The following is a 16,910-nucleotide window of genomic DNA, read 5'->3' as shown; positions in this document are numbered from 1 at the left end:
AATAGTATTCCATCACCAACATATACCACAATTTCTTCAGCCAGTCACCAACTGCAGGGCATCCCCTCATTTTCCCATTTTTTTATGTACATACATTTATTTCTTTAATTTTATTTAATTAGATGATTTAGAATAATTTTCCATGGTTAAAAGACTCATGTTCCTTCTCTGCCCTCTCTCTTCCCCCCTCCCATATATCATGTACAACTCCACTGGGCTTAACAGGTACCATCGATCAAGACCCATTTCCTTATTATTAGTAATTGCACTAGGATGATCTTTTTAGAGTCCACTTTCCCAGTCATAACCTCACCGACCCATGTGATCAAGTGGTTGTTTTTCTTCTGTGTTTCTTTTCCCACAGTTCTTCCTCTGGATGTGGATAGTGCTCTTTCTCATATGTCCCTCCAAATAGTTCTGGATCATTGCATTTATGCACATATATTTAAAAGTTTTATCTGCGTTATTAAAACTTCACTAAGTCTAGAATCAATGAAACAATAAGGAAAGCTCTGATTTGTAGTAGTTGCTGATTTCTAGAGTGAAAATTTTAAAATGGCTCCTAACTTATTAGAGCTGACTCCAGTACATCCCCAGTGAAGACCCACCAAGACCTTAATTTTTAAGAATGAAGTATTACGGAGCAACTTTAAGGGAGGAGATTCTTTGTTTAAAGGAAGTAGTGAATGTGTCAGGACAGACTGGGTCAGGTTAGAGGTAGGCATCCCCTAGCTAATGTCACTGGCCAAAGGGGTGATCCTAATGTTGGTCTCTATAAAACATTTTCCAAACTTGGGGATGATGATGATGAAAAGACCTGGCAGCTGTGCTGATCTGAACAGAAGAGTTCTGGGTCCCCCTCAGTCTTAAAGTGAGGATCTAAGAATAAGATAAAGAAACCAATGGGGCAGCTAGGTGGCTCAATAGATAAAATGCCAGGCCTGCAGGCTGGAGATCTTTAAATCTAGCCTCAGATTTTTCCTTACAGTGTTACCCTGGGCAAGTCACTTAACCTCAATTCCTAGCCCTTACCACTCTTCTACCTTGGAACTGATACTTAAAACAGAAGGTAAGAGATTTTTTTTTTCTTTCTTTCTTTCTTTCTTTCTTTCTTTCTTTCTTTCTTTCTTTCTTTCTTTCTTTCTTTCTTTCTTTCTTTCTTTCTTTCTTTCTTTCTTTCTTTCTTTCTTTCTTTCTTTCTTTCTTTCTTTCTTTCTTTCTTTCTTTCTTTCTTTCTTTCTTTCTTTCTTTCTTTCTTTCTTTCTTTCTTTCTTTCTTTCTTTCTTTCTTTCTTTCTTTCTTTCTTTCTTTCTTTCTTTCTTTCTTTCTTTCTTTCTTTCTTTCTTTCTTTCTTTCTTTCTTTCTTTCTTTCTTTCTTTCTTTCTTTCTTTCTTTCTCTCTTTCTTTCCCAACAATGGACCCAGCAAATAATATAATTAGTTGGTGCGATGCTTGTGAGTAACTGAACCATATTCTCTCATTAGAATATAAGCTACTTGAGGACAAGGATCATTTTTTTCATCTCATATCTCTAGCACATAGTATGGTGCATAGTAATTTAATAAGCTTTTGTTGAACAGGATCATTAAAAAATAGTCCAACAAGGGATGAATCCCAGGTCTTTTACTCTTTTACTTTTACAGTTTGCTTTCTCCCATCTGTGCTGTCTCATCCTACTTTGGTCATTAAAAATCAATTTAACTTAAATTAAATCCAACCACACATTTGTTAAACAATTACTGGTTTCTCTTAGTAAAAAAGAAAAATCAAACATTACTTTTTAATCATACCATTAGGAACATATGACAGCCTTGAAAAGCTAAAGAGGAAGGCTATGTTAATTGCATTCAGTAAGAAGTTGGTACAAAGAGAACAAGATTTTTTTTTCTAATACAATTCCTGGTACTAATATGTTGCTAAAATTTTAAATGACAATGATAACTAGGTAATTGGTGCCAGCTGCCTCCTGTACTTGGAGGGGAAAAAGTTCTTCCTTTCTCCCTTGTTGTGGAAAATTGTGTATCTATTACTCTTGTACTATCAGGATTTCTTAGATATACGTCTCTTCTTGACTTCATGATATATTTTTTGAGGGCAGGAATTTTAGAATTCTTTTCTTATTTCTTTTTCTATTGCCTTTTGTAATTCTATCAGGATCCTGCCAAACATTGAATTTATTTTATTTTTTTGCCAATTACATGTAATAATGAATTTCCACATAAGTTTTCTTAAGTTGTATGATTGATTATCTCTCTTCCTTCCTTCCCTTACCTCTCCAGGCATAGCACTTAATGTAAACTTTAATTGGTGTATATTTCTAGATCTAATTTTACTTTGGCTTTGTCAGATATTATGACTTCTTTTTCTCAGTTGATGTACAATAGATTTGGCTCCATCCTATTACTTATTGAGTCTCTTAAATTTTGTTTTGTTTTGTTTTGTTTTTCTTTTCCCCCTCTTTTTAAATTACCTTTTGATGATTCTCTTGAGTTCTGTGCTTGGACATCAAATTTTCTGTTCAGGTCTGGTCTTTTCTTTGCAAATTCTTGGAATTCTTCTATTTTGTTGAATAACCATACTTTCCCCTGTAAGAATATAGTCAGTTTTGCTGGGTAGTTGATTCTTGGTTGTAGACCTAGTTCCCTTATTTTCCAGAATATATATTCCATGCCTTTCAGTCCTTCAGTGTAGATGCAGCCAGATCCTGTGTTATCCTCACTGTGGTTCCATGGTATCTAAATGACTTCTTCTTAGCAGTTTGTAATATTTTTTCCTTGGTCTGGTACTTCTTAAATTTGGCTATAACATTCCTGGGTATTGTCAGTTGGGGATTAAGTACAGGGAGTGATCTGTGTATTCTTTCAATCTCCACTTTTCCCTCTTGTTCTAGAATGTTTAGACAGTTTCCTTGTATATTTTCTGTAGTATGATGTCCAGGCTTTTTCTTTTGTCATGGTTTTCCTGTAGACCAATGATTCTTAAGTTAGCTCTCCTGGAATGATTTTCTAAATCTTCTGTTTTGTGAATGAGGTGTTTCATATTTTCCTCAATTTTTTCATTCTTTTGATTTTGTTTTATAGTTTCCTGCTGCCTTCTGAAGTCGCTTGCTTCTAATTGTTGTATTTTGGTTTTTAAAGACTGAATTCCTTTCCTGGCTTTTTGGTCATCCTTTTTCTTCTGGTCTGATTTTCTTTGGAGGTCATCTTTCATCTCCTTTGCCTCATTTTCAAGCTGATTAATTTTTGCCTTTCAAGACACTATTTTCTTGTTTTAGTTTAAGTGCCTCTGTTTTCTGATGACTTATCTTGCTTTTTAAATTCTTTTTCCAGTCGTCTTCTGCCTCTCTTAATTGTGTTTTGAATTGTGTTTTGAGTTCTTCCAAAGCTTGTGTCCAATTCACTGGAGTTTCTGTGTTTTTGCTTGGTGTTCCTTGATTCTCCTCTGTTCCATTTTCTCTTTGTTCATTGTCTGGATAGAGGCTGTCGATTGTAATTTCTTTTTTCTTTTTCTATTGTTTGCTCATATTTCCTCCTTCTTTTCCCCCTGTAGTTACCTGTAGTCTTGCTCCTCTCATTATGTGCTGGATCTTTGGTTTGAGCTTTCCTGTCCACCTTTACCCTTGGAGCTTAGTCAGCAAAGCTCTCAGAGCAGTCTGTGGGGAGGGGCATTGGAGCTTGAGTTACACTGTCCTCTTAAGGCTTGATAAGATAAAGGAGTTGATCTTGCAGAGCTGGATGTGCCCGGTGGCAAAAACCTCAGGAAGGGAAGGAGCAATATGGAGTGCCTTAGCTGCAATTGAGCTGCCTTCTCTGAGGTTCTCCTCCAGCTGCCTGCCTGCCACCTGTGTTCAAAGCCGTGAGCCTGGCACAGCTTTTGCCCACAACATACTCCCTCTAGATGAGTGCCCTTGCCTGCCCAAAGATTCCAGCCACTGCTGGAAGCTCAGTACTGTAGATGGGGGAGGGGTCCTGGGACCTTCCTTTTTCCTTCCCCTTAAACCTGAGTGTTCTCAAATTCAGGCTTTTTGGGAGGGTGTACCTTTTAAGTCCAGCAGGAGGGTTCCTCAGCTCTGTCCTGTTGTTAGATTTGGTTTTCAGTTCCCAAGGAGCATTTTGTTTTTAATTGGTGAGGAAGGGTTTTCAGAGGTCTGAACTTTCACTGCCTCTATGCAGCCATCTTGACTCCACCCTCAATTGGTGTCTATTTCTAATGGAATGAGGCCCTTTGTCTGAATTTCTCATTGTAAGTTGGATTTACTCTCACAGAATGTTTACCAACCAATGTGCATTTACTAAACCCATACCACATGCCAAGTACCGTGCTGAGGAAAGTGTAGTCCATATAAGGGGGATGATCTAGGAAAGAACTGAAAGTGAGTGTTATTGGAGGTCATAGTGAGGATAAAGAACAGGATTGGGGGCTTCAAGACAGAGGGAGAGGTAGGATGACAACAATATGATCAGATAAGAGAATTTCAGAGTTCATAAATATGACAAGATGGAAGGCAGGACTATCGCTGTGTGTAGGTGAGGTGGGGTGGAAGACATGGGAATGGAGTAAGTTAAAGAAATGGAATGGTAGGATGTTTGAAGTCCTCAAATATTAGGGCAGGAGATGGGAGATCAGAAGAAGGGGGAAATGATCCAGGCACTGAACTCAGTGAGGAAAGAAAGAATGGAAAACATCCTGAATGTGGTTAGATAACAGATACCAGAATCTTCACTGGGGAGTAAATATGGACTGAGTTAACTTCAAAGGAGATGTTATTGAGTGATAGTGCTAGAGGGAGAATCTGCAAGTGGCAGTGGACAACAAGGAGAATTATAACTTTCCTGCCACAATTAGCAAGTATGAGTGAAAGTGCAATCAGTGCTTTCTGAAAAGAGATGCCAAAGAAGCTGTGTTTTCAAGAGGAAGATGGGGTTTGGTGAATGTAAGATGAGAAAAAGAATGAGAAAGGACAAGGTTTAAAATAAAGCAAGTTTATTACCAATGGATTAGACATTCCAGTGAGCGCAATGGAGATTGGGTAGCTTTGGGGTAGGATGTAGAGGGGTTGGCTTAGAAATATTACAGTAACTTGAAAATTCATATGGATAGGAAAAAAGGTGGAGGTCAGTGGAGGCTGTTGTCTTGTTTTTAGTTGGAAGTCTTCTATTTTGTTGAATGCCCATACTTTCCCTTGGAAGTATATAGTCAGTTTTGCTGGGTAGCTGATTCTTGGTTGGAGACCCAGCTCTCTTGCCTTTCTGAAGATCATGTTCCATGCCTTACGATCATTCAGAGTAGAGCTTGCAAGGTCTTGTGTGACCCTGATTGGCATTCCTTTATATCTAAATTGTCTTTTTCTGGCTTCCTGTAGGATTTTTTCTTTTGTTGGATAGCTTTGGAATTTGGCAATTACATTCCTGGGAGTTGTCTTTTGGGGGTTTAGTGTAGAGGGTGTTCTGTGAGCTCTGTCAGTGGCTGTATTGCCCCCTTGTTCTAGAATCTCTGGGCAATTTTCTTTGATTATATCTTATATCACCATGCCCAGTTTGGTGTTTATTTCTGGCTTTTCTGGGAGTCCAGTTATTCTTAAATTCTCTCTTCTCCCTCTATTTTCCAGATCTATCACCTTGTCGGTGAGATATTTTATGTTCTCTTCTAATTTCTTGGTGTTTTGGCTTTGCTTTATTAGTTCTTGCTTTAAAGCCTGGTTTTCTTTTACAGTTTGGTCAAACTGGTTTTGTAGGTGCGTGAATTTCTTTTGCATTATTTCCCACTTTTCCTCCCAGAGGGCTTCCATCTTTTTGGTCATTTCTGATTCAAATTCTTCATGGGTTTGTGGAGAGTTTCCATTTCCTTTGGAAGATTTTGGAGCATTTTCTTGTATATCTTCTTCTATCTGCTCTGTATTTTGTATTTTGGCTCCATAGAATGTGTCCAAAGTCGCCCCTTTCTTCTTATTTTTCTTGGTATTTTGGGGCTTCTGTGCTTCTGTGGAGTTTGCCATCTCTGAATGTGGAGGATTAGCTTTTCTTATCTCTGTCTGGTGTTCAGAGGCTTTAGTCCTGGGCAGATGTTGGTTCTATGAGCTTTCCCTGGGTTAAACTGAATATGCCTCACTGGAACTGGAATGGAAGGGTTGGACCACGAGGCCACACTCTCCACCAGGCTCGCTTTCCGGAAGTTGCCTTCAGAATCGCTGGCCGTGAGGCTGTTTCGTCGGCCTGCGGGGGGATGGGCTGCAGCTTCCCCAAGCTCCGAGGGCAGGGACTTTCACTGAGACTTGGATAGCAGGATGTGAGGCTGTCTTGCCCGCCCTGAGGGTTGCTGTTGTTTTGACCCGCTCTCTGCAGCGGGAGCCCCAGGCAGTAACTTTCACTGGGACTCGGGTAGAAGGCCCTGAGGGTTGTTGTTCAGAGGACCCTGCTCTCTGAGCCGAGCTGGGCTGCGGCTTCCGGGAGCCTTGGACTCTGCGCTCCTACCCCTGAGGTCCGAGGGATCTCGGGTTCTGGCTTTTGAGGGGAGCCGTACCTTTTGAACCGGGTCCAGGTCCAGGAGGAGGGTTCCCAGGGTCTGTGCTATTGATCGTTTTGAATTTCGGCGCCTTAGGAGCTTATAGTTTGAGATTGGTCGGGAAGGGTTTTCCGGAGATCTGAACTTTAGCTTTCTCTAAGCCGCCATCTTAACCGGAAGTCTATGTGTTGTCTTGTTTTTAAAGAGGACTAAAGTGGCATCACCTGGTTGACATCTTTTGACCTACACATTAAGTGGACTTAAGTGAGGCAGAGTTGCACAGAATCATTGGCCTCACTCTCTCTTGCAGTCATTGACATCCAGTGTCAAGACTGGCATTGTTTAAAACCAGCTACTGCTCAAGAATATCCCAGGCTTCTCTAGGAAGTGTTGACTGAGGAAGATAGAATGCTCTGAGATGGTTGCTGGGATATTTTCCTCTAAAAAGTTGGAAATGATTTTTTTGTCAAAAGTGATTTTTACCATAGAGCTTGTCACATAAAGTCACGTTATTACTCGCTCTCCTTCAAGGACATAAGTTTTTCCCCCTATACCCTTATATATGATTCACCTCAGTGATTCAAGCCCACACTTGTAACCCTGCAGGGTGCCTGTGTTAGGTTTGTGTCTGATAAAGCAGATTGTAAAAGTAATTTTGACCTTGGAAGTATAGTTATGAAAAATATGAATGGCTCAAAATGGTGACTTCAGAAAATTCTCTAACAGTGGAAAAGGATTTGGGATCCCAATCCTATGTGATAAAAAGCCTTTCCCCTCCCCCTCCCTCCCATGTAGCTCCCAGAACTCTCTGTCTTCAGCCCCATTAATGGCACACAAGAAAAGGCCAGGATAAGGTAAACTGTGAGTGTTTATGAGAAATACAACCAGATCTTGGGGACAGCTAGATGGCTCAGTGGATAAAGAGCTAAGGCTGGAGATGGGAGGTCCTGGGTTCAATTTTGGCATCAAAAACTTCTTAGCTGTGTGACCCTGGGCAAGTCACTTAATGCCCATTGCCTAGCCCTCACTGCTCCTCTGCCTTGGAACCAATGCATAGTATTTATTCTAAGATGGAAGCTAAGGTTTTTTCTAAAAGATTAAATAAGTCAGATGTAATCTTTAAAAGGATTAAAGTGCTTGTAGCATCCCCTTTGAAATAAGGCAAGGATGGACCAAGGACCATTACAGACAGAAGCCTGTAATCTTTTTGCACTCCAGCCACCTGAGTGAGCACTAATCTTAGTTTTCACCTCTAAGGTTGGAAGAAGGGAACTGCAGATGTCATTCATTGCCACTGGTTGCTTTGGTTACACTGCTGGTCAGTGTGTGTGGGATGTGGGAAAGATTCCACCCTTTCTCCTCAGAGCTAGGTGGCCCAGTGGATAGACCACTGGGCTTGAAGTCAAGAAGACCTGTGTTCCAATCTAGCCTCAGACTCTTTCCAGATGTGTGACCCTGGGCAAGGCACTAATCCTCTGTTTGCCTCAGTTTCCTCACATTGAGGGATGATAATGATAGCACTCACCTCACAGGGCTCTTGTAAAGATTGAGTCTGGCACTTGGTAGTCAGCTAAATGCATGTTCCCTTTCCCACAACCTCCCTCTTGTCTTCTTGAGTTCTTGCCAGACATTTCCCCCTAAAACTTCCTGCTATAGGGGGGGAATCTTACTCTTCAGTCTTGATCTTGCATTAATTCCTCTTGTCTTAGGCTGGGAAGACATGCAACTTCCAGAGTCTTTGTGGACAGCCCAAGTCCTGCCTGAGAGCTATTCCATAGACCATAGATGTATAGTTGCAAAGGATGGGTCAGGGGCTCTCTGAAAATGCCCACCATCCAGGAATCGATTCAATTATGGTAGGATAGACCCAGCTTGTCTTTTTCTCAGATTGTAACTAGAAGTGAGACTGATTCTTTTATTGTAGCAATTACTGATATTTCCTTGACTCAAGTTTTCTTGAGATTTTTCACCCTGAGGCCACACATGAGTCCAGTTCATGAGTAAGGTATCCTGGGACACCATGGGGCAAGCTTTGCTATTGGCTCTTCAGTTGGGGAAAATATTTTGGAAAAAGAAGGGAAGAACGAATAGTAATGTTTGCCTCAGTGTGTGCCAGAATGCTCTTGGCTCATTCTCCATACTCACCTACGCCCAGGATTTCATAAGGGAAGCAGAAGGGGGCAAAGCAAGGCAGCTCTGTCCTCACTCTTAGGTATACATACAATGTTGATTCATATGTTGTAAAATGTCATTATCACATCAGAAGACAATTTAATCATAAAAAAGTGGATGGGTGCCCGATATGAAAAATAATTTTTATTTTGGGGCTAGATTACAAAAGTAAAGTATAACTTCCAGAATTCTATGGGGCTCTACCATGATTTCAGGTGGAAAGAGGACTAGCTTACAGTACATTGACAAATGAGAATTTGAACCCTTGGACTGTTCAGTTCTAGTCCGAGTGGGAAGGCCAGCTAGGAGAGCTAACATTCCCTCGTGATGTTAACTGCTTTTCTTGCGAATTTTCTACCAGTTCTGAGTTCTCTGTTGTATATGAAGAGGGGTATATGTCAGACTGAGTCTCTTCAGCATAATACAGTGAGTCGAGGGAAGCATTATACTGAGACTTCCTGGCTAGATCATTTAGCTCAGATGGTAAACTCAGCTTGTTCGGATCTTGCTGAGACCCACCGGCATTATTAGGATCGTTTTTCTTCATATATTCTGTTTGCAAATGAGGATCTGGAACATCACACGTTTGATAGCAATTTGTTTCAGGTAGGAATACATTCTGGATAGCATCAGAGTCACTTAATTCTGAAGAAGAAATAAATTCTCTGGGTCTTCTTAAGTTTCTATAACTTGGAATTATTAATCCATTCAGTGGCATTATCTGTCCCTTCCCAAAATCCCCAGCAAAAAATGCTCTATTGTTGAAGTTAGAATTCTGAATGAATAATTTTCCTTTGCTGTCATTGTCTCTAAGATGCCCTGGAGACTGTAAGTAGCGGAGATTTGGGGTGTCTGGTCTCATCCTAGCAGTGTCTTCTCGCTTTTCTGAGAATATGTCCTTAATGGAGGCAGATTTTTTCTTCATATCCTCAGTGATGTAAATGTTATATGTGTTGTTTACTGGAGGCTCCCTATAACAAAACACATAGAAATTTATAATTGTTTTCTCCCATCTAAGAAAAATACACACCCACCCACAGTGTCTGACTTGCAGGTCAGGGATAAATCCTTGTAAACTCAGATAAGAAGACAGTAGTCCCAAGTTGGATATATTTGGGGGGAAAGAGGAAGAATTCATCTTTTCTTAAAGTGGTAGCAGAGAAATTCTTTATGAGTCCCCATTGTCAGCCCCACTCCATGCATCTCTGATAGAGGACAGAGGAGCTGTCCATCTCTGCCATTCTCCCAAAGACTAAAGCAAAGGAACAGTTCCTTTCAGGGCTGTATGGAAAGATGACATAGTCATTTCTGAGAAAAATGACAAATGAGACAGTATTTCTTCACTGTGCTCCCATCTTTCCTATTGCCTTTTCAGTTTAGGACCATGAGATGTGTAGACAATAAAGATCCAGGACTGGAGTCAGGAAGACCCGAGTTCTAGTCCTGCCTTGAATACTTGCTAGCTCTGTGACCTTAGACAATTAACTTGATCTCTGCCTCATTTGAAGATGGGACTAATAAATAACACCTTCTTCCCAAGTTTGCTATGAGGATCAAATGAAGTATTTGTAAAGAATTTTAGCATAGTGCCTGGCACATACTAGATGCTATATAAATGTTAGTCATTATTATTATGACCTTTAACACCCTCTTTTATCTCAGACAATGCCTCCTACAATGGGCATGAAATGTAATTATTACACTTGTTTGGAGGAGCATAATGTAATGCTGAGTTTGGGGCAAGGAGACCTGGGTTGGACTATCAGCTCTGATACTTCTTAGCTTTGAGACTCTGGACAAGTCACTTGACCTTTCTGAATTTCATTTTTTCTCTTCTGTAAAATTGGGGAAATAATACCTCTGGAATTTCCTTCATAGAGTATTTGTAAAGAAAGGATGTTGTAAACCTTGAAAGGTCATATGATTTAGTAGGTAGGACACTGAACTTGAAATCAGGAAGACCTAGCTTCAGGTCCTTCCTCAGAAACTTACTGTGCTTTCTGGGCAAGTTACTTTCCCTTTCTGCATCTCATCTGAAAAATGATTACTTGTCTTTGATGACTTCTAAGGTCCCTCCTAGCTCTCAATCTATGATCCCATGAACTTTAAAGGGGTACAAAAATGCCAACGATTAGTCCCACCAACATGGTGGTAGTGACAGATGGTTTATTCCTTCCAGTACAGCTGGCATTTGAAAAGAGGACAAATAGAAAAGAGTAATTAGAATCTAATGGTGCACTCTTGGGTCCTGTAGCACTTGGGTCAGAGAAATTCTTGGGGGGGGCAGGAGCCTCACTAACGACCTTCAAATAATTTAATGCAGGGGATCCCTTACTCTTCCTGTCTGTGAAGGACATTGTGATCACAGACCATATTTGAAAGAGGACAAATCTGAGAGGAGAAAAAGACAGAAGGTGACATCACAGCCCCAAATCTGTTCTCAGGCAGAGAGGGAAGGCAAATTATCCAACAAGTGGGATGCAAACATTATTGCTATTTAGTGACTGCCAGGGATTGGTTCTCATGCTGACACTCAAGCATGGGCTCTTTCTCCTCATCTCCTTCCTCTCTTCCTTTCTCTGGTAAAATCTGGAATATCTCTTGCCCTACTTGTTGAGTCCCTGCTCTAAAGCTATCTAGCTTGGGTATGTTGTTCTAGTTAGGACATCTTTCAGTGGCTTCCTTTGCCAGTGGTCATTCATTTCTGGATTATTGGATCACAGAATTTGCAGCCAGAAGGGAGATCTCACAGGTTATCCAATCCAACCCTCCTGCTAATTTTACAGAAGAAGAAATGGCCTCAGAAAACTGAAATGTTCTTGCTCAAAGTCACATAGGCAGAAATTAGAAGACTTAGAATTTGAACCCAGATCTTCTTATTCCAAATCCTGTTCTTTCCCCACCATTTCCCCCAGATGACCATGCTCAAGAAGACATCACATTGAGTCTAATCAGAATGGATTTTTTAGGAAGAGGAGAGGTCTTAATGATGAGATAGTTTTTTTGAAGTGTTCAAAATGAAAATTGATGAGAAAAGCAGTTTGCCTTGGGAGAAAGGCTTGTTTTAATCACATGCTTCTCTAACCATTAGTATAGAGGATATGATATAGGGCCTGTGCAAGACCTCACCTTGGCCGGCTCTTCATACACAGTGAAGCAAATATATACAGTAATAAAACAATGATAAACAGTAGGCCTGTCACCGTCAGACAGGTTACAATAACATTCTTCAGAAGTACCCGTAGAGAAGGAGCCGGTTTAGGTGAATGAATATCTAAAAAAGAAGACAAGAGACTGTAAAGAAAAAGGGAAGTGATTAAAATGCTGCAAAAATTGCTGTCATTTCTGGAGTGTCCTGATTATGACACATGTACACACATATACACACACACATACACAAAACAAACAAAATTGAAAAAACAAACAAATAAAAGAAATATCTGATAGTATATTGAAAAATGTCACCCTAGCTCTCTTTTTATATTATCTTTTCCCACTGGAATATAAGCTCCTGAACTGTAAATTTGATCCAACCAATTTGTAGAGCAATTTGGAATTATGCTCAAAGAGTTATAAAACTGTGTGTATCCTTAGAACCAGCAAATCCACTCTTGGATCTGTTTCATAACATGATCAGAGAAAGAGGAAAAGAATCTATATATTCTAAAATATTTATAGCCGCTCTCTTTGTAGTGCAAAGAACTAAAACTGAGGGGATGCTCATCCATTGAGGAATGGCTGAACAAGTTGTGGTGAAATACGATAATAAACACAGAAAAATATGGAAAGACCTCCATGAAAAAGTAAAGTGAGTAGAACCAAGAGAATGTTATACACAGTTAGAGCTAATAATGTTTGAAGAATGACTTGTGAATATCCACCTCCAGAGAAAAAACTGATAAATAGAAGCATGAAAGACATAGTTTATACAAACACATTTTTTCTGTGAAATAATGCCTTCTCCAGTGTGGGGAAGAAAGGAAGGAAGGGAGATACCTGATTAGCTTTTTTATTAAGTATTTTCTTTTCCTTTTTTTTTTTGAAAAATTTATTTAGTTGGTCAATTTAGAACATTTTTCCTTGGTTATGCGAATCTTAAAAACTACTCAGACTGCACATTAGAAGATTTGATTTAGCTATTTCCTTATTATAACAATGGAGATACTTGGTCTAACAAGAATCAGGAATATCTTGGGAACTTTACATTACTCCACCCATACTTAGACATACTTTAGGGAAAATAAAGTTATAAACTCCTGATTGAACAATAAAGATACTTAACTCATACCTCTAGAACCTTAAGCTAAGTCTATTTTTATATCTAATACAAAAAGGTGTTAAGTACCTGTAAAGGTTAAATTAATCACAAAAAGGTCAAGTAACTCACAAAGAGTGAGCTTAACAAAGAAGTGTGAAGTACTCAGAAGATATAATCTAACCAGAGAAGGTGAAAACTAAAAAGTGGTGAGAACTAAGAATGGGCAGTCCTGGGAAAGGCATCTACTGTGATTGGTAGATGTGAAAATTTAGGGGAGGTGACATAAGAGAAAATTTCTTTAAAAGGAAGGGGTAAAAAGTCAGTTGAAAAATTCAGTTCAGTGTGGTTATTCTGAACTTAGTTCAGGAGATTGAGTTCAGTGGAGGACTGGAACTCAGCTTGGATACGGTCTCGTGGTGAGTGATAAGACTGACTCCTTTACTCTTAGGCTCAGGAAGGCCACTTTGGCCAAGGCCTTTAACTACTGCCTAGCTCAGCCCGAGCCAGAGCAATTTAAAGTAATTCTCTCTCTCCTTTCCTTAATTCCTTCTCTCTATATTAATTAAAATCTTCATAATTTCCAGACTGAATAGAGAATTTTATTTGGCGACCATTTAAATCTAGATTTCAAGTCACAACACTAAAATTATCCTTACAGTTACAAGAATAATTTTCTTTCCCTCCCCTCCCACTCCCCCATCCCATAGTTGATACACAGTTCCACTGGGTTTCACATGTGTCCTTGGTCAAAACCTATTTCCATGTTGTTGATGTTTGCACTAGGGTGATCATTTAGAGTCTACATCCCCAATCATATCCCCATCGACCCATGTGATCAAGCAGTTGATTTTCTTCTGTGTGCCTATTACCACAGTTTTTCCTCTGAATGTGGATAGTGTTCTTTCTCATAAATTCCTCCGAGTTGTTCTGGATTATTGCATTGCCACCAATGGAGAAGTCCATTATATTCGATTGTACCAGAGTGTATCAGTCTCTGTGTATAATGTTCTCCTGATTCTGTTCCTCTCACTCTGCATCAATTCCTGGAGGTCATTCCAGTTCTCACAGAATTCCTCCAGTTCATTATTTCTTAGGGCACAATAGTATTCCATCATTAACATATATCACAATTTATTCAGCCATTCCCCAATTGAAGGGCATCCCCTCATATTCCAATTTTTTGCCACCATAAAGAGCACAGCTATGAATAGTCTTGGGCAAGTCTTTTTTCCTTATTATCTCTTTGGGGTACAAGCCCAGAAGTGCTATGGCTAGATCAAAAGGCAGACAGTCTTTTAGTGCCCTTTGGGCATAGTTCCAAATTGCCCTCCAGAATTGTTGGATCAATTCACAACTCCACCAGCAATGCATTAATGTCCCAACTTTGCCACATCCCCTCTAACATTCATTACTTTCCTTTGCTGTCATGTTAGCCAATCTGCTAGTTGTGAAGTTGTTTTGATTTGTATCTCTCTGATTATAAGAGATTTAGAATACCTTTTCATGTGTTTATTAATAGTTTTGATTTCTTTATCTGAAAATTGCCTATTCATGTCCCTTGCTCATTTATCAATTGGGGAATGGCTTGACTTTTTATACAATTGATTTAGCTCTTTATAAATTTGAGTAATTAGAGCTTTGTCAGAGATTTTTGTTATAAAGACTTTTTCCCAATTTGTTGCTTCCCTTCTAATTGTGTTTGCATTGGTTTTGTTTGTACAAACCCTTTTTAATTTAATGTAATCAAAATTATTTATTTTACATTTTGTAATTTTTTTTCTAACTCTTGCTTGGTCTTAAAATCTTTCCTTTCCCAAAGATCTGACATGCATACTATTCTGTGTTCACCTAATTTGCTTATAGTTTCCTTCTTTATGTTCAAGTCATTCACCCATTCTGAGTTTATCTTGGTGTAGGATGTGAGATGTTGATCTAAACCTAATCTCTCACTGTCTTCCAATTTTCCTAGCAGTTTTTTTTAATCAAATAGTGAATTTTGGTACCAAAAGCTGGGATCTTTGGGCTTATCATAGACTGTCTTGCTGAGGTCACTTACTCCAAGTCTATTACACTGATCCTTCTTTCTCTCCCTTAGCCAGTACCATATTGTATTGATGACCACTGCTTTAAGGTATAGTTTTAAGGTACAGATTTGGTACTGCTAGCTCCCTTTCCTTCACATTTTTTTCATTATTTCCCTGGATATTCTTGATCTTTTCTTCTTCCAAATAAACTTTATTATGGTTTTTTTCTAATGCAGTAAAAAAGCTTATTGATAGTTCGATAGGTATGGCACTAAATAGATGAATTAGTTTGGATAGGATTGCCATTTTTATTATGTTAGCTTGTCCTACCCATGAGCAATTAATGTTTTTCCAATTATTTAGATCTAGTTTTAATTGTGTGGAGAGTGTTTTGTAGTTGTGCTCATATAGTTCCTGTGTTTGTCTTTGCAGATAGATTCCTAAGTATTTTAATTTTTTAGGGTGATTTTAAATGAAATTGGGCATATTTTTTCAATAAACTGTTTTAATTTTGTCCCAAATCCTCAGCATTTCCTTAATCTTGCTTGTACTGATTACCTTATGCACCTCAAGTTCCTCCCCACTGATTTCCTGCAAAACCTCTATGTACGGCTGTTGCTGTAACTCCTTCAGTTCCTTTGTCATCAGTTCCTCACTGTGCTTCTAGATGAGGTCATCAATGTCAAGCCAATGCAATTAAATACAGATGCTCACATGGCCAGATAAACACTGAATTAAATGAGACAGCCTCATGTAACTTGTGAAACTGAACATTCGGTAGGCTATCTAGTGGAGGGTGGCAGAAGCTCATAATTCAAATATCCGCTCATGACTTAAGCAAAAAATCCCGATTTTAACTGCTCATATCTCAAATTGCTCACGACTTAAGGTGTTTGTGTAACAGGGTACCACTGTAGTGTCAAATATCTTACCATAATCCAGATCTATGTCTGCTGAATTTCTGTTATCTCATTAATAAAGGAAAGTTGATATTCATTTGATATTTGATATTTCATTTGATATTTCTTTTGAATCAACTTCTGGTAGATCTTATTTTCCACTGTTTCACTATATAAATGTTCATAAACTACTTTAACTTCTGGTAAAATTTCAGAACACTTTATTCATATAAAATTCTAAGGACACAATATACTCTTTTGCTGGCACATATTTGGGTTTTGAGAATAATAGGGCTTTTCATACGTCAAAGATTTACTATCATACTTCCAGACCCCTGAACTTGTAAGTCATTAACTTTCACCTTTTTATTTAGCTGACTGACCACCTTTTGGTGTTCAAATTTAATAGGAAGCTTCTAATCCCAAACCAAGATCTTCCATCATCTTGAATTACATATAATAAGTTTTTAAGCAAGGCTGTCACACTGATTTAATCTTCTATTAAATATAAGTCTTCATCTTAATTGAGTTCTCCCATAATGATTTGTGAGGTTCTTAAGTGATTAAAACACACCCAATTCCATTTCCATATCCTTCACAGAACCTGTATCCAAATTTGGGTTCTTGATGTGATACTCAGATATCATTGTTCAACCTTTGTTTTTCATTATGAATGCTTGGAATTTTTCTATTTTATTAAATGACCATACTTTCCCCTGCAAGAATATAGTCAGTTTTTCTAGGTAGTTGATTCTTGGTTGTAGACATAGTTCCCTTGCTTTCCAGAATATCATATTCCATGCCTTTCGGTCCTTCAGTGTAGATGCAGCCAGATCCTGTGTTATCCTAACTGTGGTTCCATGGTATCTGAATGACTTCTTAGCAGCTTGTAATATTTTTTCCTTGGTCTGGTAGTTCTTGAATTTGGCTATAACATTCCTGGGTGTTGTCAATTGAGGATTAAGTACAGGGAGTGATCTGTGTATTCTTTCAATCTCCACTTTTCCCTCTTGCTCTAGAACGTTGGGGCAGTTTTCTTGGATAATTTCCTGTTGA

General features: G+C 38.9%; 1 protein-coding gene across 2 annotated transcripts in view; it reads right to left on the bottom strand.

Moving 5' to 3' along the window:
• Nucleotides 1-8,797: 8,797 nt before the first annotated feature.
• LOC103098650 (uncharacterized) overlaps nt 8,798-16,910 on the bottom strand; it is an 83,304-nt gene continuing 75,191 nt past the window's right edge. For both annotated transcript variants that reach the window (XM_056808287.1, XM_056808286.1), the window contains 2 exons: nt 11,803-11,947; nt 8,798-9,644 (listed from right to left, as the gene is read on the bottom strand). In XM_056808287.1, coding sequence (XP_056664265.1) covers nt 8,954-9,644; nt 11,803-11,947 — 836 coding nt within the window. In that variant the 3' untranslated portion in view covers nt 8,798-8,953. The remainder of the gene's footprint in view (nt 9,645-11,802; nt 11,948-16,910) is intronic.

The sequence above is a fragment of the Monodelphis domestica genome, chromosome 8 (assembly GCF_027887165.1).
Source record: "Monodelphis domestica isolate mMonDom1 chromosome 8, mMonDom1.pri, whole genome shotgun sequence".
In the NCBI taxonomy this organism is placed as follows: Eukaryota; Metazoa; Chordata; class Mammalia; order Didelphimorphia; family Didelphidae; genus Monodelphis; species Monodelphis domestica.
The sequence above is the reverse complement of the archived record's forward strand: the minus strand, read 5'-3'. Positions and strand labels throughout refer to the sequence as shown.